We start from the raw sequence: 21,737 nt of genomic DNA, 5'->3' as shown, positions 1-21,737 counted from the left end.
CCTGTAAAGCTGCTGTATGTGCTTGCATTTACATATTCTGTGACTGTACAGTAAACGACTGCTTGACATCTTGTTTGTGTGCAAAAATCAAATGTCTTATTTTCCTTACCATGCAAGTACTGGGAACCATTTTGACTTCATATCAAAAAGTCAGAACACACACAGAGAACACACACATTTTATAACAATCCCTAGATAAATAACATAATACAAGATATTACATTTTTGGGAGCCAGCTTCCCAACATTTTCTCTGTGTTCATATTCAACATTTTGATTCTCTCTGAAACTCCTGTAACTTCACCTCCTCGTCATGACATTGTGTTTGATAAATAGTGAAATTAAGACCTGTGATATTACAAATGCACTCAATAGATTTCTCTGACACCTAATAGTCCTGTACAGACATACATGGGAGAGTAGGACCTCTTCGGACAGATGGACCTATCTACAGTGTCCATGGTTAACAAGAAAGAGAGGCCCATTGCCCTGGGGCCTAGTTGGGCCTCCTCAGGCCTCCTGTTCCTTCTCACACCCAAGGACATCGTTCTCCTGTCAGGCAGTATCCTGGACACCCCACTTGGGTCCTACCACTTCCCGGGGATGGGCGTGCCACACTCGTACCATCCAACATAGGTTACATGCGAGTTCCCTCCCATCTCTCCAAAGTTGACAGGTTCTTGCCGCATTGCTCTGTAGAATCCTGAGACAGGGACAGATTGGGGGTTTCCACACCGTTCAGTAGTTAAAAGCAGGCACGTGCACACATAGACATGAAAGGGGGCTTGAGCCCCTGCCCTTTTGTCCGTCTATGAAAAGTGTCCTCTCCAGACCATGAATGCAGTTTTTACTATGGTGAAAGAAATTAAAATGCCCTCCTTTCCATGACATACCCGAAGGCAGCATTCAAGAGAATATTGCCTTGTCCAAACTCTCCTGAACTTAAATGCAGCATCTTATGTCGAAAGAATTGCCCTCTCTGTGTAGAAATCTGTTGTATTGACTTGATTATGCTATTATAGTTCAGTGTGGTATCAAGAGCTGACAATAGCCGACCTCCAAGCTCACAAACGTGTCGCAGCGCGACGGGTTGTGAGCTTGGAGGTCTGCTATTTTCGATATTTTCACCAAAAGGCCCTTTTAGAAATGTCAGCCCCTGCCTCTCTAACATTCTCTGCATGTCCCTGGTTAAAAGCATCCATTAAATAGCTATAGTCAGCTAACTTACCCAGTGGTGTAAAGTAACTATACATTTACTTAAGTACAATTGTGAGGTATTTTTACTCCAATTTCCCATACTTTTACTTTACTCCACTACAATTATTTGAAAGCTTTAGTTACTAGTTACTTTGCATATATAAATTATAATATTATAAAACATACATAAATCACTATACTACTATAGCTTGTAGATCTGCTATTTTCAAACATTTGGTACTTTTACTTGTGTTACTTTAAGTACATTTGATGCCAACACTTTCACACTTTTAAAGTACATTTTGAATTCCAGACTCTTACTTGCAACAGAGTATTTCTATATTGCAGTACCTATTGATACTTTTACTTGAGTAAAATATTTGAGTACTTTTCCCACCCCTGAACATACCTGTTCTGCGGGGCAGCTGGTCTGCCAACAGCTTTGTGCCAGTTCGTCCATCCAGGAAGGAGTCTACAAACTGACAGTGGTCTTCACCATGACCCGTCTGATCTCCAATGTTGTAGAACTTTCCTACAAAGTCAGAGGGGCAAGGTGTTTGGTTCCACAGCCACAGAATGGTATAACCCAGTGGTTCTCAAACTTTCAAATTTCAGGGTGTCCCCTTAACTCTGACAGTGTACAAATGGAACCTTAAACAGTTGTACACTGTCAAGAGTTACAGACTTGTATGGGACTGGGTCAATATATGGTCCCTGGAATCCACTTTGAGAACCACTGGTATAAGCCATACACTCGACTGTACCATAGCATCTTCAGAAGCAGTGTTTAGCACATTATGATTGAAACAGTGGCGGCTCCAGACAATTTTTAATGGGGGTGCTGGAAGGGAGCGTGGCTATTAATTGAGGTGCTATTTGCTAAGTAGTTGTGGATATTAATAGCCTACCAATGCATATATAAGAAACAAACACAAAACCATGCACATTGTGAAACAGCGAATCACTGTTCATGCAGTAGCCTAACATTCAAGTATTGCATCACAAGTGTTGAGACACATTAAATAAATGGTAATACCATCAACAAAAGGAGTGACGTATAGGCTATAGGCTATAGGATGCAGATACTGACAATTTCTGTCACATTTTATTTTTCTCCTAACTTATCATGAATGACTTCTAGTTTCTACAGTGGTGGGCAGGAACCTTTCTTTCACCAATGTCACAGATTTGAACAAGGATAATAGTATTTGAGGACAGTGGAAAAAAATAGTATTTGGCTGAGCATTTCTTGGGGGTGCTAAGGGGGTGCTATGGGCTTCTTTGGGGGTGCTAAAGCACCTGCAAGCACCCCCCTAGCGCCGCCTATATTGAACAAGCAGCAGTCACATGGATTGATATGCAAACACTTACCAGTAAGTGAGTCGCTCAGGTAGATCTTGTATCTGAGGGAGTTGCAGAGCTGGATGCCGACAAACTTGCGATACCAGGTCCTCTTCACATACTGTTTGCCATTGCATTCTGAGTACGCATCAGCTCTGAATGGGAACTGGGTCCAGATGGCATCCTTTCCTGTGTGAGAGAGAACATTGGCTAAGTCCAGTCTTATTTATTCATATTAATTACACACCTTTGTTGAATATTAGATTTTGATTGGCCAATCAAGGCAATTTCCAGTGTGACCTAAATAATGCCCTGTATAGCCTCTGCCTCTGTTTACTTGCTTTGGAAGTAGAGGCTTGTAAGCAAGCATGTAATTCTTAACCCAATGAGACTTTTACTTGATTAAATAAAGGATACGATCATTATTCATGGTACTGGTCGTTACACTGTATGTCTACAGTTATGTCATCATCATGGATCTGTCCCCTTTAGCGCCACCATCAGGCCAATTTTTTCAAACACATTTTTGGACACTGCTCCTACAGATTTTGCCCTAAAATCTACACAGTATGTCTTGAGTCATGTCATCAACATCTGTCCCATTTAGCGCCACCATCAGGGCGATTTTTACATGCGACCTGACGGTTGCTTATCTCCCAATTAGGGAGTCTTACTGGTACTGTAAGAGCTAATGACAGCTCTTGATTTGCACTTACAAATTGAATAAAAATCACATATTTGCCCATAATGCCGTTCCCAAAGGGAATGCCATGTTGAAAGTGGTTAAGTCTGTCTGTGGGAGGGGCACCCGCTGTCCTACTGGTCCAGGGCGCATACCACTTAGGCATTGCCACATAGGCATGGATGCCTGGCGGCATCGCTGGTTCGATTCCCGATCCGGACGACCATTGTCGCGTGTCATTCCCCATCTCTCCCCCCATTTTCCTGTCAGTCTACTGTCCTATCAATAAAGGCATAAAAGCCCAAAAACTAATCTTAAAAAAAAAGGCTGTCTGTTTTATAAATATTTAACCAATGAAAATAATTAACACAAGCTTTAGCTATTTAATAATATGTTTTTTAGAAGGTTTCCATTCTGTGGTGATATGTGTTGATAGCATGGCACTCACCTGATACATTCTCACTGACCCGAGGATCCGCTGAAAAGGGGAGGGGAAGAGCAGAAATAATGAGATAAAATGAATCACATCGTCAAAACAACTTGATGATGAAGTTGCACAGTCGAGACATCTGGGATAATTGTGTTAGATAAACTGTATTAGTATTAGTTTACATAAGAAACTATTTGGCTTCACATTGAAAAGGTTCAGCCTCAAGATACTGGGCTTTGATTGCATAAAGGCAAGAGGCCAGTTAAGCAAAGCACTCTGTCATCACTACAGAAATGTGATAACATTCAACCCAACTCATTGACCAGTGGGGACCTATTCTCCTTTTGGACATCAATTTCATCTGTATAAAATAAAACTTTGTGCCAATCTACAAGCTCACAAGCCATTTCGCAATACACAGCCAGAGCCTATGGCCATTTGGAGGTCCTCAGCATGGAACATTTTGGGAACCCCTGTGTTAAGTAACTATCACCCAAAGTGCTCTGTCCCCATGTTAGTGATCAAGGTTCCTGGATTAAGGAATTAGCCTGAGGTGATGTCTGGCAACTCGACAGCACCCCTGGGTCTCCATCAATCAAGCCCCAGTGGTTTCCAAGCTTAAAAAATCAGGAGGCCACGTTGAAATCATTAGACTAACAACTGCTTAATTGCACACCTTATGAGATGGTAAGTTATGCTAATCGTAGCCTCATAATTAGCAACATACACAGAGGCTAAGTTGAGCCTATTAACAGGCACCTAACTAGTCCCTCATTTAACAGCTAACACATGTGATCAAGGATTCTCTGTGGTGTGGTTAAAATGAGTGAAGGAGTTTGTGCTGAGACTCACCAGACTCCGTGCTAAAGGACACCGGCTCACTGGGGGGTCCCGCTCCCAAGTCATTCTTTGGTGTCACTTTGAATTCATAACTAATGGGGCAAAGAAAAACAATAACAAATAACGTATAGGGTCAATTTCTGAAGCCTTTCAGATAAACTGATTCCTATATATCCAATTCACACAGTATACTGTTGTAGGGGTGCAACAGTTAATCAATTCATACGATCATAAAGAATGATCGATTTTAATAGATTAATAGATTTTCAGAAATACAGTAAAAAGTAGATAAACAAGCTCACAACACATCACATGATATGATCTACAAGCGTAGATCATATCTTTTCACATGATATGTTGTACCACAGAGTATAAAATAGTGGTTAATGAGACTGATCGACTTAGTAGTTGATTATAAAAAACGTAATAATATTTTCAGTTCATTGATATACAAAATACATTTGAATTAAAAACTCATCCAAAAAGATATCGATTGCATAATCACTATGAAAATAATCGATAGCTGCAGGCTGCAGTCCTATCCTGTAGCACCGAGATTGTTTTACCAGGCGTGGAATGTCATTTTGAATCGTGGATAGTAAAACAGAGAGTCCACATACCCAAGAAAAGAGTGTGGAATGGAAACCCTAGTCACTGCTGTTCACTATAATCGTAACTTTTGAGAAGTTTTACTTCATATTCCTCATTCCCCCAGAGCAGAGACACTTGATATTTTTATTCTCAAGACAGCCTTGGGTTCGGGTCAACACACACACACACACACGCACACGCACACGCACAAACACGCATGCACGCACGCACGCACTGGCACGCACGCACGCACGCACGCACGCACGCACGCACGCACACACACACACACACACACACACACACACACACACACACACACACACACACACACACAGAGAGAGAGAGAGAACTAATGACTATTCCATGTGCTATGTTCAGATGTCCTAGCAATCCATGGGCCAGCAGACCAAGCCCAGAGAACGGTTCTGGTGAATTCCGAGGATCTAGAATGATGTTAGCTGGTCCAATTAAAAACTCCACCCAGCTCGGCTTTGCCTTTTGTTTATCCAACAAAACCCCAAATCCCACATTTGGGTGTCAAAATGTCAAACTGTGATAGTACAATAGCAATGCTCTGTTCAATATTTGTCTCTTTATTGGGTGTGTAGTAAAGCTTACTAGTGTAATAAATCTTTAGTCGTGAAGGCCTCAAGTATTTTTAGTAGGTATTGGACAAAATGGCCTTAAGTAGCTCCATATCGTACCAAAAACATATATAACGAATATTGCTACTAAACTGATCCTGTGTCATCCGAGTATTTTCCAACCCTGTTTACATTTTTGCAACCGGCAAAAAAGACGGCAACAATATCATGCTGTTCACCAGTGTTTTTTAGCCTACAGTTGAGAGAACATCATTAGAATGTTGCAGAGAACCGTCACAGCGGTCTGAATGAGCAGCCAGCAGCGTACCTGCTCTCTGGTATGAGGTTCTCCACAGCTGTGTGCGTCTGGTTGGTGGTAGTCAAAATGGACACCTCCTCGCCATTAGGGCCTGTGGTGGTGGATGTGACTTCATACTCTGACAAAGGAACCGACAATCCCACAAAAGGCGTTCAATAACACAAACACACATTTTAACTATGAATAACTGCATTTTAACAACCCAATAAATATTATACAGATGCAGCAGTTACAATACAAAACGTCTTCTTTCTTTTTAAGCAACCCAGGCATAATTAGAGGAATGTGAAAATTGAGGACAGAACATGGGGCTTTGGATGACTCTCATAAGGTTGCCTTGAAAGAGTTGGCCGCAAGGAGCTCAGCATGTGGTCTCCTCAACAACATGTTGATATTATATGGACACATAGCATAATTAAGTGCAGATGGAGTTCCATAATACATTACAGACTCATTAAGCCTAAGCATGTCTAATGAGGTCCTCATGTTGACACAGCCATAGCCACCTTGCTGCTCAGGAGACCTTTGTAAAGCCCTTCTTAAATCACACCTGAATCCGTAAACAACTAATCATTCTGTTCATTCGCATGCTTCAACGCCCCCCCGCCCCACCTCCCCCACTTTTTCAACGATTACGGTAATTTGAATTATTATTACACCCAGGGCCATGTCTATCAGTGTCATTGCGTTAACGAACGTGGACGCTTACAGCCCACAATATGATCTGAGGTCTGTGTTCAATCAATGCGTTTATCAAATAGGCTGCAACCGTGTCTGTGTGAATTTACGTCTGTGAGGCGTTTTTGTTCTATCCTGTAGTCATAACTATGCTCTGATAGCAAGTAGCCTAATAGCCTATGATATCAAGCATTGATATTTCTGACTCAGGCTTTGAGTACCCATAACATAGGCTACAAATCAGAAACTATTAAAGGCAAGGCACAAATGAAGTCCATATGAAGCAGCATGGTAAGGTAATATTGTGTCCTGTGAAAACAATTCCACAATCTCTGCATGCTTTGAGACTGGAACTACACCCCCTGAAAGGCGATTCCGGAAGCCGCCATCTTTTCATCACTTCCGTTCACGAAAATGTATTTTGAAAATATCTTTAAAACATCTTTGCATTTCCATTTCTGATAAGCAGCAAGCTATATAGCCTACAGTATGCTTTGACTAATTTGATTTACAGACTAGGAATTTCCGCGACTGGTAAGACGAAGCGGAGGTGGGGAGGAGACGGTACTGTACTGTAATCCACTCTGCACTTCCGTTACAGACTGTACGACAGAAGCTTTTGAAAATTGTGCGAGGCACTAGTGTCAAGAGATCTAATGTTATGTCATTACTCATTAAGACTAATAATTTGCTAAATAATTGCTGAAAAGGTTATCTGGACCACCCAAAATATTTTGAGAAACGTTTGAGCACCACTGACATAGAAAAACCTTAGAAGGATTTGAAATATTCAAAGACTTGCACACATTTTCAAGATTTTTCAATAATTAAAGCACAAAATAATGCATAATAATGCATTCCCAGTCTAAATGGGTTAAACCAGGGGGGAGGCCCTATGAAGAACATTCATGAGGGGCCCGCAGTGAATCCTTGTACCCAGGGCCAAGAATTTGGGACGACACTGACACACACTCACAGCACACACACACACACACACACACACACACACACACACACACACACACACACACACACACACACACACACACACACACACACACACACACAGACACACACACACACACACACCTGTAGTGTCGTTGTCCGATTTCTCCCAGTCGAGGATGACAAAGGACGGGCATCCTTCCACTGTGACAACGGTGAGGTTGGACGGAGGCGAGCGGGGAGGAGCCGTGACGTTCTGCTCCCCTCCCTCCTCCTCGGGGAAGTAGCTGAGGGAGGTGGTGATGGAGCACGGCTCGTCTGGCTTCTTATCCGTCTTGTAGATCACATGAGGAGCTGTGGGCAGAAAAGGACGCTCAGAGAGGCACGCCTGCATTCACTAATTCAGGGGTCTTCAACGTTTCCCTTAGTTGAGAGAGAGAGAGACCAGTAAGACTCCCTAATCGGGAGATAAGCGACCGTAGGTGGCTTATCTCCACAAATAGGGCAAAAATTTGTTTTTCCAAAATCTTCCTGATCCATGTTGATGACATGAGTGTAGACATGCTGTGTAGTGATATTCGTGATTTTAGGGCAAAAACTGTAGGAGCAGTGTCCAAAAATGTGTTTTAAAAATCGGCCTGAAGGTGGCGCTACAATAGGGCCATGTGAGAAATGAGGGGTGGGGTCTCCGCGTTGCCTTGGCGGACGAATAGGTACCGGCCCCGGCTCTCCCAGACGCTCCTAGCCCGAGTTACGGCATTTTATGTGCGCTGCAGTGGCAGGGGGTCCTCCACTGGGGGCGCCACAACTTTTGCAAACGTTCTGGAGCACCAGGAGTCGGTGGTCCCCGGGAATTCCCCGTGAGCAGCCCCGTTGGGGTGGTCATTTGGTCATTTTTGCACATTTGGTCATTTTTTACAGCTGGGGGTCCCCCAGGGACCTGGGGTCCCTGGGGCTCCGGGGGTCCTTGGAGGTTGTAGTTTGGCAGGCAAGGAGTGTGTGTGTAAAATCTGGCATGGATCGGGGCAACGGTTGTGGAGATATAAGCAGGGAAAAATTGTGACGTGTGACGTGTGACGGACTCACTCACAGACAGCCGGTGGAGGTTTCTACAGTAAGTAGCTCCCTACGGTCGCAATGAAGCAGGGACCGCCACAACCTTTTCATAGATTCCATATAGTTTTATTGTTTGACAGCATGATCATCAGTGCAGTTTGGATTCATGTCAATTTGTGTTTTCAGATATTTAACCACGTGAACTATCAACACTTAACTCTTTCTCATCCACGGGGAGCCACTTAACTCATTCTGTGCCGATCCCGAACTAGTTCGGCTTTATTTCAATCCAATACAATTTTTTTTTTTATTAATTCACTTACCCCGAGCTGCTTGTAGAGTCGTGGGTGGTCCTGGCTCGCTAGCCGCTAGCCAGCTAGCCATTCTACTCTGTCCGACGATATATTCCATTAAAAATGGTTTAAAATACATTTTTGAGCTCCCCAATGTTCACCCGATGTTCGGCGCCGCTTCCGATGAGTACACGAGTGTGCCGATCCCGAAGTAGTCTGGCTTTTTTTAATTAAATGAATAAAATGATAAGAGGCCTTCTGAAGCCTGGCCTGATTTTTCTAGCTACTAGCCGAAAGCTAGCAACCTCCCGGCCGGACGTAATTTGCGAGCGAAATCGCCAATCTCCGCCTAATCCAATGAAAGACCACATCTTTGAAGGCTTATATCTCTGGATTGTGTCTTTAGGGAAGCGGCGCAAGGTTTATTTACGGCGAAATCGCCCAAAAATGATCTTTTAGATGACAAAATGGGAATAGCCATTCTTTTAGCATTATCATCCGGGACATTTCCATGACGTGCATGAACGTGAGCACGTGAGGTCCTGGAAGGTGAGGTCCTGGAAGCTAAAGCGCTCGCCTATGAGAGATACCCTGGCATTCCTTGGCCCCTAGAGGGCGCTGGCACAGAATGAGTTAATATTAAAACCGGATTAAACCGTACTTCTTCTGTACTTAAATTAGCCGACCGGAATTCTCTGTACTAGGTCATTAAAAACAAAATAAATGATGATGATAAAAAAAAAATGATCGGCAGCTGTCCTCCGACTCTTCTTCGAATGATCTAAAAGGATCATTCTCTCAACCCTCTGAACCGGAAGTGCTTCTGGTAGCTTTCAGCCAGCATAGCCACAGTCCCGTCCACTTTCATTGTAGGAGGAGGCGTTAGCATAGCATCTGTCCGTGATGTTTTTGATCAGAAAAAAGTTGACATGGGCGCTTCATACGGAGTGGATTACATTCGCTTACCTCGATGTGCACGGATCGTGCACGCGAAGCGCACAGGGAGGAAGACGACTCGGCCAAAACATTTTTCCCCTCTACACCAAACCTCTTTGACAAAAATAGCCGATCTACAAGCTCACAGTGCCTTGCGCTGTGAGGCGTTGTGAGCTTGTAGATCTGATATTTTTGGGTAAAGTTCTCAGAATATGGCCACTAGTGTTTAAGTGGTTAATGTAAAAAAAGGAGAAAGATACACACAAAGATTTGGAGGACCCCCTGTAGTAACTCTGAGGACCCCCTAGGGGTTCCGGACCACCTGTTGAAGACCCTTGCACTAATTGAAAAGCCAATACAAGACAAATGATGCAACAAGCCATTGTGTGCCGATGGGCATGAATTTAAAATGTATGCAATGGGATGTAAACGACGTGACGTCTTACCTACAAAGCGTTTCTTGCCCATGGCGTCCACGTCCGAGGCAGGCAGGGCGCTGAATATGGAGGAGTTTTCGTAGATGTCAAAACGGCTGCCTGAGGGGAAATGAGAGAGATGGGTTGGGATCAGTTGGAAGTGCCAGCATTCCCTGGAAGCTCGCTCTGGCCCAGGCCAGGTCAACCGCTCGCCAGCACCTGCTCTGGCTTCCACTCTTTCTTTTTCTCTTTCTGTCTCAGTTTTCTCTCTCTCTCTCTCTCTTTCGCTCTCTCACTTTTGACTTTCTGCCATACACACAAACTCACAGTGACGCATGCATTCTCTATAACCATACAGGTTCCCTGAAGCTCTAATATACCAGTTCATGCCCTGAAGGTGCATACTTTCACAAATGATGCCGTACCTATCAATTTAATTATGGACCCATAAGGGTACATGTCCAGTTGAAATTTGTGTTGAGCACTCAGGACATTAACTGAAACCGGTATGAAACCAGTTATGCAGGCAGCTGTACCCTCCACAGACACAAACAAACAAACACCCTCAACCACTGATGCACTCGTACTGTTTACTGCCGGGGCGGAGGTGGTCGTCTGCTTGCGCTCTTGCTTGGGCTTGGCTGTGACCAGGGGGAATGGCTTCAAGATGGACTCCTTGTCTCCCTGAATCAGGTCCATGGGTTTATCTGAGGACAGAGCAGGAGGAGGAGAGATCAGCTCGGCTGTCTCATCTGTTCTCTGCATACAGTTGTGATCCATCTGCTCTGGACATCCCTGCAGTGCATCTCAGCACGCTCCTTCCTTCTGCCTGAAAAATCTGAGAGCGCATGTTGCATAACAGGGTTCGTGCCTTTTAGAGGGGTTCAGCCAGAATGTACTCACTGACACCATGCGCTTGCCTTGCACACACCAAACACACACACACGCGCGCACGCACATGCGCGCACGCACGCACGCACACACACACACACACACACACTCATTCTCTCCTTGGTACGTGCGCACACCCAGCCACGCGCACACATAAAGTGTGTGGAGGCAGAAAGAGATTGTGCATGTGTAGGTACAGTAAAGCAGAAAAACAGCTCCAGTGATGGAAACCTGTTGAAAAGAACAATGATGTTTCTGTTTAGGCAGAATTCATATTTGGGCAACACTTCTGTATGTTTCAGTGCAAATCTTTAAAAGAGAGTTGGTCACATTTTTCACATGAATACAGACAGATACACAAATGCATGGCAAGGAAGTGTTTCTTAAGGCTTGCTGTGGTTGTAATAATGGACCAGCTACACCAGTGTTCAGCCTCACCATGGTCACTGGGTTGCCCCACCAGGTTTGGGCTCTTGTTGACTGGATGAGAGAGAGACGGGCGCAGGACTGCAGAAGAGCCTGGGAAATAAAGTCCATGGCAGGGTTAGGCATTACGTGCTTGTGAACCAGACTATGGTGGCTTGGAGTGGAGATACAAAACTGAAAGTAAGTTTTGTCAGTTGTTACATTAGTGCAATTATTGAGTGAATAGCATGTGTTGGCAGGGAGGAAATATATAGGAACGATGAAGACTGTGGTGAAGCTGTGTGGTGAAACACAAGGAAAAGTATGCAAACACAGACACAACGCAAGCAACAATAAAGTACATAAAAGCCAGACAGACTGGATGTGAAATGCTGAAGTCTCTTGTGAAGTGCCACCGCAGTGCAACGCTGTGGTCTGTGACTAATAACAAAAACATGTCGACTTTTAATAACCTTGATAGATACCATAAACCCAACTATAACTATTCACTATAAAACCCAGAAAAATAACAATCAGATGAACTTAAAAATCATATGTGTGGATGCAAAAAAAAAAGCGAACCACAAGCTCCAATAACTTTTATGCTCAGTCTTATATATCTCAAACAAAATAGAGTAAGAAAACCTGTTCTCAATTAATCCTCTGGTACGACCAGGCCAAATTCTTCACAATCCCTTTACTGTTCCTGCTCCAGAGAGGATGCGATAAAATAAAACACAGCCCTGGGCATAAGACGTAGACCAGCTCTGCTTCAGTCTCAACTCGCTTTGTTGGACAATGGAGGACAAAGGAACTTTAGCATGCTGGGGAACAAACTGCAAGAAAATGCAAAGAGCTAACAGTGAAGCCTCTTGACCGCCAAGCTGTCAAATTCAGGATGCTAAACGGGAGGACCCACACCTGATTTAATGTTTTATATAATGCTCATAGATGAGCATGTGCATTTTAAATCATGTACTTTTTAAAGCGAGGTGAAGAAATCCCGGGAGGCTTGACACCAGAGCCCTCCACTGCATGTTGCATAGTTACTGAGTGATTTCCCAGATTATCTAAGCCTCATGGGGCTCCATAGATCTTCCCAGGGAGCTATGTGAAGGGAGAGCCGTCCCATCAGCATTTGGCATTCTCTTATCTGAAAGATTAATTTGTGGCACTTTCTGTCGCAAACATTCTGTAATTGCCTGAAACCCTCTGCAGTGAGTGAGGCAACGGCAGCCTGTAAACATTTTTCTTGGCTTGTTTCATCCCTGGTTACAGCTGACCTGAGCTCCTCACGCCTGAAGCCCTGGTCAGTATAAATCAGTGACCTCTGGCATACACATGCAGGAGAGATACACTAAGGCTATCACAAGAAACCAAGACTACACCTGCCAACAAGTCAAACTGGTTAACAATAAGCATACATGGGGGGAAAAAAACTTCTGGCTCACGCTTGGAGTAAATATCCACCAACGGAAAATGTGTTGATTAACACCTGATATACTGTACAGTATATATTGACCAGGGTCCCCCGGGATCTATCCCTGGCCCTCTCTTTCCACTAATCTTTTCCCTCTACACAAAATCTCTCCAGCTGAACTACAAGCTCACAACGCATTGCGTGATGCGCTGTGCTGTGAGTTTTTTAGATCTGCTTCTTTCACCAAATGTTCCCACCAGAATAGGGTTCATGTGTTTGAAGCCATAATTAATCCATTGGTTTTTTAGTCATTGGTGTGCCAACCTCACAACATACACATTTAGAGTAATGCAGGCATGATTGACTGACAATCTCTGTGGACCGCAGGTCCGCAACAACGTCAATTTGTTTGTTCCCCCAAGCCAGAGGCTTGGAGAAAAGGTTGGAAGTGATGTCACCATCAAAGTAATGTAGGTAACATGTTCTATAGAGCAGTAGTTCTAAAAGTGGGGTATGGGAACTGGGAACCCCCAGGAGTTCTAGGGGGTCCCCAGCAAAATGAGTTAACAAAGCATCACAATTGTACTCAGTTTAACCCACTTTAACCCTATTTTATACATCGGCTATTTGAAGAATTTTGAATATTTATTTTCAAACCCTTTGAAAAATAATGTAGAATCATTTACACAAATCTTCTACACTCTAAAAACTGCTGGGTCAAAAACAACTCAACTTGGGTCATTTTTGATCCAACTCACGGGTCAAATAGGGACCAATGCCAGGTTTGGTTATTTTAACTCAAGAAATTTGGTTATGAATATTGACCCATAAATTGGGTCAAATAAATAACCAAATTATTTGTTTAAAATGACCCAAGATTGTAGTCAATATGACCCAAGTTTTGGGGTTGAGTGGGCTAAATGAATACAACCTACATATGCATGGTCTTTAGAATGACAATGTCAATATTATCTGTCATTAACATAACATCAGAAATGTTTCAGGGTTTCTTCTCAGATGATTTGTTCGAAGATTGGTAATATCAACATAAAAGTGCATACAATATATTATGCAACAATGTTGATAATACTATAGTCAGAATAGTTTAGAGAAGATACACAAAAATAATCTCAGAATTACTATGAGTTCTTCTCTTTCAGACAAGCTGTTGGGGAGGGAGCTCAACCCTAAGCTAGCAGCCAAGCACTTACGGTTAGGGTTTAGGCTCAAATATTGACAAATCAAATTCAGACATATGACAGACAGCTTGCCGAGACAGACACATGGATATGACATATTTAGCATTTTTAGCTCCCAACAGCTTAGAAAATGTCTCTGGAAACCTAGAAAAATGCTTTTCCCAGCATGCTTTGCAAACAGGTTTATGGTGCCTGTCCCCTGATTGGCCCAAAGCTAGACAACTGACCCAAGTATAGGGGTTACCACTAACCCCAAAAACGGGTCACCCCCAGATAAATATTACCTAACTCGAACAACCCTGGAATTGGGTCAAAATAATATCCCAATAACTCAAGGAAGGGTTGTGGCTCTGAGAAATGACCCAGAAATGTGACCTAACACAAATGACCCATGATTTGGGTCAAGAAATGACCCATGAGTTTTTAGTGTGTATTATGGGGGTCCCTGGCACAGTATTCTCGTAAGGGAGTCTGCGGCCAAATACATCAATTAGGGGGTCCTTGACATGAAAATGTTTGAGTCTGTTTGGCCACCAATGTAGTATACTAAAGCACAATGCACTGCACAATGTCCAGACTAAATCTTTAGGGGTGCAAAAGCCCTCAATGCTGCAAAGGTCTTTTTTTTTTATCACACTCTGAGTTAAAACAGCAGGGGGGTTTTAGGGCTGGTTTGTGTCAGATCCTCTCATCTCCAGGCAAGAAAGTGAAAATATACACGCAGTCAAAACACAGAGCTTTACCCTCTGCCCAGAAAAATATTCCCAAAGAAATACATACCACTGTTCCACATCATTGAGGTTTGTTGCTTTTGCAACACACATTTCAGAGGGGATTCATGGATGGACACTGTCCATTACACACCTGCAGTCCACTAAAAGCAAGGCTTTGAAACCAATTCAAGTTGAAATATATTGTAGCTGAATGGTTTGTAAAGAATATTGTTCTTATCCGGGTAATAATAATAATAATAATAATTAAAAAAAGGATAAAAACGTGTGCAAAATGTACTTCATTTTACATTTGCTAGCCGTTGATTTCCCTTTAAAAAGATCCTCATTGTTGCAAAGCCTTGTCAGAAGGTCTGGTCATTTGGTTTGGATTTGTGTAGGCTATAGGATGGCAGGCAACAAAAGTGTACTTATTTTCTGTAGAGCTACTTCCAGAGAGCCTTTGCGGCTGGCTCCGTGAAGGACTCTGAAACCGTCCAAGTTTCCAGAAATAACACACACCAGCTGGGACATGGAACTGAAGCACAACTCTCCTCAAAAGGTCCACGCAACTGGGAGTGAAAGGAGTGTCACCATGAATACATGTGATCCAGACATGGGATGAATTATTAACTGACATGGATCCAATTACTTTGATTAATTGAGACTGGCAGGCACCATGGAAACAATGCAATCGAACAATAAGGGCAAACCACATCCATCCTTCACACCATAAGGGGCTTAAATTTAACGGTTAGAATAATTGGAAGCATTTTAGTTAACAATTGACCAAAGTCTTGTGTGATGTTATCACAACTGCAATTCCCCGTGTGCAGTAGTCAAAATAAGATGGAGCTGACAGGCGTGCACCTGGTGACGAGGGAGAAGTATTGAGTATCGAGATTCAGCCTCAGTCCCAGCTGATGACGCGCTACATATTAGACAACACAGACGCGGCCACACAAAGCACCAAGGGATTGTGACATAAGCACAGGTCAGTGACACCGTGGCTGACAGGACAAAACAATGCCTCTCAGAGACGCATGGTTAGTGTGGGTGAGGGGATACCGAGAGTCAAGCCTCGGGTTTTCGTCTTTACCCAGTTTATCTTTGGAGCTCAACGCGGGTTTGAGAAGGCCATGGCCCTTATGGTGCTCCCCGTCGGCTGTTGGAGGGAGAAGAGGGGTCTGTTATGAAAATGCCTGCATGTCTTGACAACATGCCAAACATGTGTTCACATGAGGGAACACCAAAGGGAGCCCCGCGATGCGGAGGAAACGGAGAGCCAGAAGAGAAAGATAGACGGGTGTCTTTCCCTGGACGCACGTTTTTTTTTTTTTGTTGCACAGCTGGACAGTTGTTTGTGCTTTCATCCACCTGGTTTATGCACATGTTAAAGACATACACGTGGAACTGGCGAGACTTTAAAGCACAACATCTAGACTATCATTTGACTTCCCCGCTCTAACTCATGTCCTTCCCCAGGTCTTTTTGTGTGCGCGTGTGCCTGCATGCGTGTGTGTGTGTGTGTGTGTGTGTGTGTGTGTGTGTGTGTGTGTGTGTGTGTGTGTGTGTGTGTGTGTGTACGTGAGACAGAAATTAGTGACTCAGGGGTGTCGCACCAAATTCTGGGCCCTGGGTACAAGGATTCACTGCGGGCCCCTCATGAATGTTCTTCATAGGGGAGGGGGTTTAACCCATTTAGACCGGGAGTGCATTATTTTGTGCTTTAACTATTGAAAAATAGCAGATCTAGCTTGTAGATCCTCTAAGGTTTCTTGAAAAACCTATGTTTCTATGTCAGTGGTGCGCAAACTTTATATGTGAAGGACCCCCAAAATGATATGTATTTGGCCACGGACCCCCATCTCAAAATATTTAGTATTTAGAGAAATTTTCACGACTTTTAAAAAATAGCAGATCTACAAGCTTGCAGCGCGGCACTCGGTGCCGCGCTGTGAGCTTGTATATCTGCTATTTTTCAATAGCTAAAGCATAAAATAATTAAGGCCCCCTCCACCTTGGGCCCTATTAACTCAGTCCCACCTTCCCCCCCCCTTGCGACGCCCCTGAGTGACTGAGACTGGCTGCTGCTGCGGTGGTGGTGGTGCTGGCTGCCCATGCAGTGCTTGGCTTGGCATGGCCAGTGTAAATGTGGTGTATCCTGGCCAGTGTTGTGGCCAGACTTCCCACCCGGGCCGGCCAGCCGGAGCGTAAATCATGTTAACGACCCTTGACCCCAAAGACGCCACCGTTCCTTTAGGTGAAGGTGTGAAATGTACACCGAGAAGGGAGGACCTCCGGGAGCACATGTGGCACATCTGGACTATAAGGGGAGTTTGGAGAGAAAAAGAAGAAGAAGCAGGAGAGGAATGGGAAAGAGCAAAAAGGCTCACAATGGCTCAATGTTGGGTCTAGACTACTGTGGTCATTTGAACCCAATGTCTAACTGGCGCTCTCTCAGACCGTCATTTCGCAGCTTGAAATCAAGAGACAAAAATAGGTGCATGAGAGAGAGAGAGAGAGAGAGAGAGAGAGAGAGAGAGAGTGTGCGTGCGTGCGTGCGTGCGTGCGTGCGTGCGTGCGCGTGTGTGTTGTGTGTGTGTGTGTGTGTGTGTGTGTTGTGTGTGTGTGCGTGTGAGTGCGTGTGTGCGTGTGTGTGTGTGTGTGCGTGTGTGTATGTGTGTGTGCGCGTGCGTGTGTGTGTGTGTGTGTCAGAAAATAGTCAACAGGAAAAGACGGATATGATATTCACTTCAAAACAAGTTAAGGGGTAGAGACAGACTTTGTATTCTAGATATAAACTCCAGTTAACTTTGGCTTGTGGCGTGTATGTCTTTCACTGTAAATTGCACCTTGCCCCATTTCCTGTCAGAGTCGACAAGCCACCTCCGAAATATATAGAATCTCCCCCCAACCATTTTTCCTTAAATTAGCATCTCCCCATCTTAGCTCATCCCTATCTAGCAACCACAACTGATAATAACAAAAAGATTACACAGCCATACTTCAAACGTCTGTAGCTAGCTAACATAATGTAAAACTTCTATTAATGGCGGACTCTCATTGTTTATCTCCTATGTTGATTAAACAAATACACACTATCATTTTATAGGCCACTGACTGTGCGTGACACAGTCAGTGCGTCTGCCTTAAATGGACCATCTGCGAATATAATGCCTACAGCAAAATGTAATTAAATATATTGACTTAATTTCCCAGATTTTATTCTAAGACTTTAAGGAGCCACAGGAAACCTGGGAAGGGAATCTGAGGTAGTCACATATGGTTATAAAGGATGTGTGGAAGAGAGAAGGAGGGGAACTGAGTGCTCCATTACCCCCAGGCATGATGGAGGTGAGGGAAGAGTTGGAGCTCTTGGGTGGAGGCAATGGTCTGAGGCCATTAGGGTTGGAAATGGGAGGGACCCGAGGCCGAGACAGCGTGGTGTTTCTGGCTGTTGGGATAATGGGGGAACGAGGGACAGCAGCAGGCTTCGGGATGCCGACACCTAGATGAAAAGAAGGGGGGGTAGGGGGTGAGGTCAAGTTAGGTTACAATCCACTTCCTGCTTGAGCAGACCTGGGTGGAACAAACAGAGAGTAAGCATAAGTGAACACAAACTGTAGGAACGTGAAAGAGGAAAGCAGAGGGGAAAAATGAATTGAAGAATGACGTGACGTAAGCACAAATGAAAATCGCTAAAGGCGAAATCAGCGGGACTCGTCTGGCTGTGGATGGTGAGGGGTGGCGTGAGTGTGGTGGACTGAAAATGGAGGCAGCGATGGAGGCAGGAGTGATGGCAGGGTGGGGAGCACACAGGGTGGAGGGTGGAATAATGCCAGCATTGACATCATCCAATGACTGATGGACAGCTGGAAGGCTCACTGAAAGCATTATGTTTCGAGTGGCTTGATGACAACAAGAGGACGACGGTAATGGGACAAAACTGTCATCGTGTTTACCCAGATTGTTACTACTGGCCTTCTCTGTAGCCAGGGCAGGAATGGCCAGAGGCTTGCTCTCTTCTGGACGACTAGGAGCTGTATGTGGAAGAGAACTCACTATTTATCTGAAGATTCTGTTCAGCTTTAGACATTTCTTGAATTTTAAAGGGGGCATGTCCTACATTATCTATTCTTTCATAACATTGTCTCTGAGTCAAACAATACTTCATATAACACAGTCTGCTTGACATCCAGGAGGAATACTGGAAATGCATCGTTGCAAAACGAGGCCATTCAAATGGACTGAACCGGATGATCCCAGCATATAATTTCAATTAATCAATGCAATAACTGCACAATCAGATTGTGACTGACGTAACGACAAAATAACACAATATCCCCCCTTTAAAATGTACTTACTTAAAATTTGAGAGTCTATATTATATTGCTGATGGAAAAGAGCAGGGTCTTTACCCGGAGAGACCGTCTGACTTTGGTTGACCCTGGAGGACTGAGGCTGGGTCCTGGTCTCAGGGTGGATCTGAGGCCCAGGTTGAACCTTACTCTGAGGCGGGGCTAAAGGTTTGGTTCTGGTCTTGTGTGGTATCATTGGTTGAGGCTGGGGCTTGGGCTTGGGCTTGGACTGGGGCTTTGGCTGGGGTTGATATGGGAGTCTAGGTTTGGGTTTGAACTTGGGCTGGGATTGTGGCTTGGGTTTGGTTTGCTGTTTGGGCTGGGATTGGGGTCTGAGGTTGGGTTTGGGTTGGGACTGGGTATGTTCCTGCCGTCTCTCTCCTTTTGTCTGTGGGACTGTCACAGGGGCATGGGTGGTGGGAATGGGCAGGGTAGGAAGGAGCTTTGGTGGGACGGGGACCTCCAGGAAGGGAGGGGAAGCAGATCTGGGCTGGTCTCCTCCTCCTGGGTATGTGAGAGAGAAAGGTATAGCCATGATGGCACAACATGGTTCTATCAAACACAATATCTAAAATAATCACCTGTACCGTCAATTTAATGTCTTTCAAAAAAAGAGCACAAAGGTGGATTAAATCATTCTAGAAAAACAAATAAATCATAAGATAGAAGAGTGATAGATGGACATCAAATGTACCTGTATTAGCCAATACTGTAGCAGCTGGTTTGAGCTCTCACAGAACTTATTGTGGACCAAACCAGGGGTTAAATGATGAATTCCAACTGGCACGAGTCTGATATAGGGAATCCAATTTCAAAGGGCAACAGCCCATATGGAGCTATTTGCAGTGTTACAACCGTGTTACTACGCACAGACTGGGCTACCCAGGCCCAGGATGCATGCAAGTGACGGCCGTTCAAATCCATTGGCTTTGCCTCTAAGGAGCTGTGAGACATGAGGTTTTAATGGCCGCTGATTGATCGCCTGCCGTGGGATTTTGATGGACCGTTCCAGATTGATTGTTCAATCTGATCAGGTGTGCACCACAGTGCATGAGAGAGAAAGAGAGGGGGAACAGAAAAGCAACAGAACAGATTTACATTCCAGGCGTTTAGTACCTCTACTCATCTTTATGGCCATGTAATGTTTATAGTACTGTACTTCCTTGGGTTATGGCAGTTCAGTTATGTAACTATACAGTACAATAGATGGCATAACACAGTGTCCTATACTAACATTGAACACAATCGGAATCCAAGCATTGTAAAATAGCTGGCCTTCTGATATTGATGAGGTTCGAAATGTAAATAACTACTGAATAAGAAAATTATAAGGGGGTACAGAAGTCAAAGACAATATAAAAAGTAGAAGTAAAAAAGAAGACTATTAAAAGTTCCTGTGAGAGAGGAATGTCTGGTGCATGCAACTTCGCCATGCAGACTTCACACCGTCTACAATGCATCTGGCTGAAAGCTAAAGCCTCTGGGTTGGGATCAGAAGAAACAAATATAGTAAAAAGGAAAAAAAAGAAGATGAGGAAAGTAACGTATGGACATTGATACTAGTATCTGTCAGTCAAGTAAAAACACAGAAAAGTAATGCAAAGTTCCATAATGATGAATGGACGATGGACACAAACATGAATGTACAATGGTTGGCATACTGGTAAAGAGATGAAAGACAGAGGATGGAATGTTGAGAAAGACATGGACACATAGTTTGTGGGATGTGACTGATCTGTAACGTATTGTGTGAATGAGAAGCACCTATTCAATGCTCTCAGTGTTGGCCAGAGGACATTCTCTCTCTGCGCAAACATATGGTTACTGTAGACCAAGGTGAGTCAAGTCTAGGCCTCCACAGCACTGCTAGATGGCACATTTGTTTGATTGATTCACTAGCAATTACTGCATGAACTATATGTGCCATATTGGTCAGTTCAATGCAGAAGAAAAACTTAACAGAGCCTGGAGGCCATACTTGAATACCTATGAACTACATTGTTTAAAATGCGGTGAAGCCAAGGCCACCTACCTTAGCCTCATTACGAACTGAGTCTCTCTCGCTTTCGGGCTTCCATGGGGATGAATATCCTTGTACTCAGAGTATGCATCATGCACTCTTGCTCATGCAGTCCTTTACAAACAAGACAACCTCCGGAAATACCGTCTGCCAAGCCTGTAATTGCACGCAGCCAGGCTGAGTGCCAATGAAGCGCTTTGAAAAAAATAATAATTCTGTGACTCATTTTACCGATTGGCTGTTTGGTGACCAGAGGCATTGTGGTTCCAGCGGTTGACAGGGAATCCTGTCTAGTGGTGGGGGTCGGAGCTGAGGAATATAATGTACAACATGAAATCTGGGAGAAATATACTTATGCCCTACAGTGTGTAGTGAGTACAACTGATGTGGATGAACGACGACTTCTCTAAGATTCCCTGAGAAG

General features: G+C 44.1%; 1 protein-coding gene across 4 annotated transcripts in view; it reads right to left on the bottom strand.

The window, feature by feature from the left end:
- abi3bpa (ABI family, member 3 (NESH) binding protein a) overlaps window positions 1–21,737 on the bottom strand; it is a 41,665-nt gene that overhangs the window by 77 nt on the left and 19,851 nt on the right. Inside the window, exons 9-22 of one of the 4 annotated variants that reach the window (XM_080753193.1) lie at window positions 19,300–19,797; window positions 18,898–18,975; window positions 18,273–18,443; window positions 16,032–16,097; window positions 11,637–11,717; window positions 10,895–11,014; window positions 10,338–10,427; window positions 7,751–7,960; window positions 5,993–6,101; window positions 4,502–4,581; window positions 3,668–3,697; window positions 2,568–2,726; window positions 1,606–1,728; window positions 1–702 (exon numbers count right to left, since the gene is read on the bottom strand). The exon at window positions 1–702 is cut by the window's left edge and continues 77 nt beyond it. In XM_080753193.1, coding sequence (XP_080609319.1) covers window positions 587–702; window positions 1,606–1,728; window positions 2,568–2,726; window positions 3,668–3,697; window positions 4,502–4,581; window positions 5,993–6,101; window positions 7,751–7,960; window positions 10,338–10,427; window positions 10,895–11,014; window positions 11,637–11,717; window positions 16,032–16,097; window positions 18,273–18,443; window positions 18,898–18,975; window positions 19,300–19,797 — 1,931 coding nt within the window. In that variant the 3' untranslated portion in view covers window positions 1–586. The remainder of the gene's footprint in view (window positions 703–1,605; window positions 1,729–2,567; window positions 2,727–3,667; window positions 3,698–4,501; window positions 4,582–5,992; window positions 6,102–7,750; window positions 7,961–10,337; window positions 10,428–10,894; window positions 11,015–11,636; window positions 11,718–16,031; window positions 16,098–18,272; window positions 18,444–18,897; window positions 18,976–19,299; window positions 19,798–21,737) is intronic. The other 3 variants (XM_080753194.1, XM_080753195.1, XM_080753196.1) reach the window with 3 other exon arrangements.

This window comes from Nannobrachium achirus (genome assembly GCF_963921795.1).
Source record: "Nannobrachium achirus genome assembly, chromosome: 22".
NCBI lineage: Eukaryota > Metazoa > Chordata > Actinopteri > Myctophiformes > Myctophidae > Nannobrachium > Nannobrachium achirus.
The sequence above is the reverse complement of the archived record's forward strand: the minus strand, read 5'-3'. Positions and strand labels throughout refer to the sequence as shown.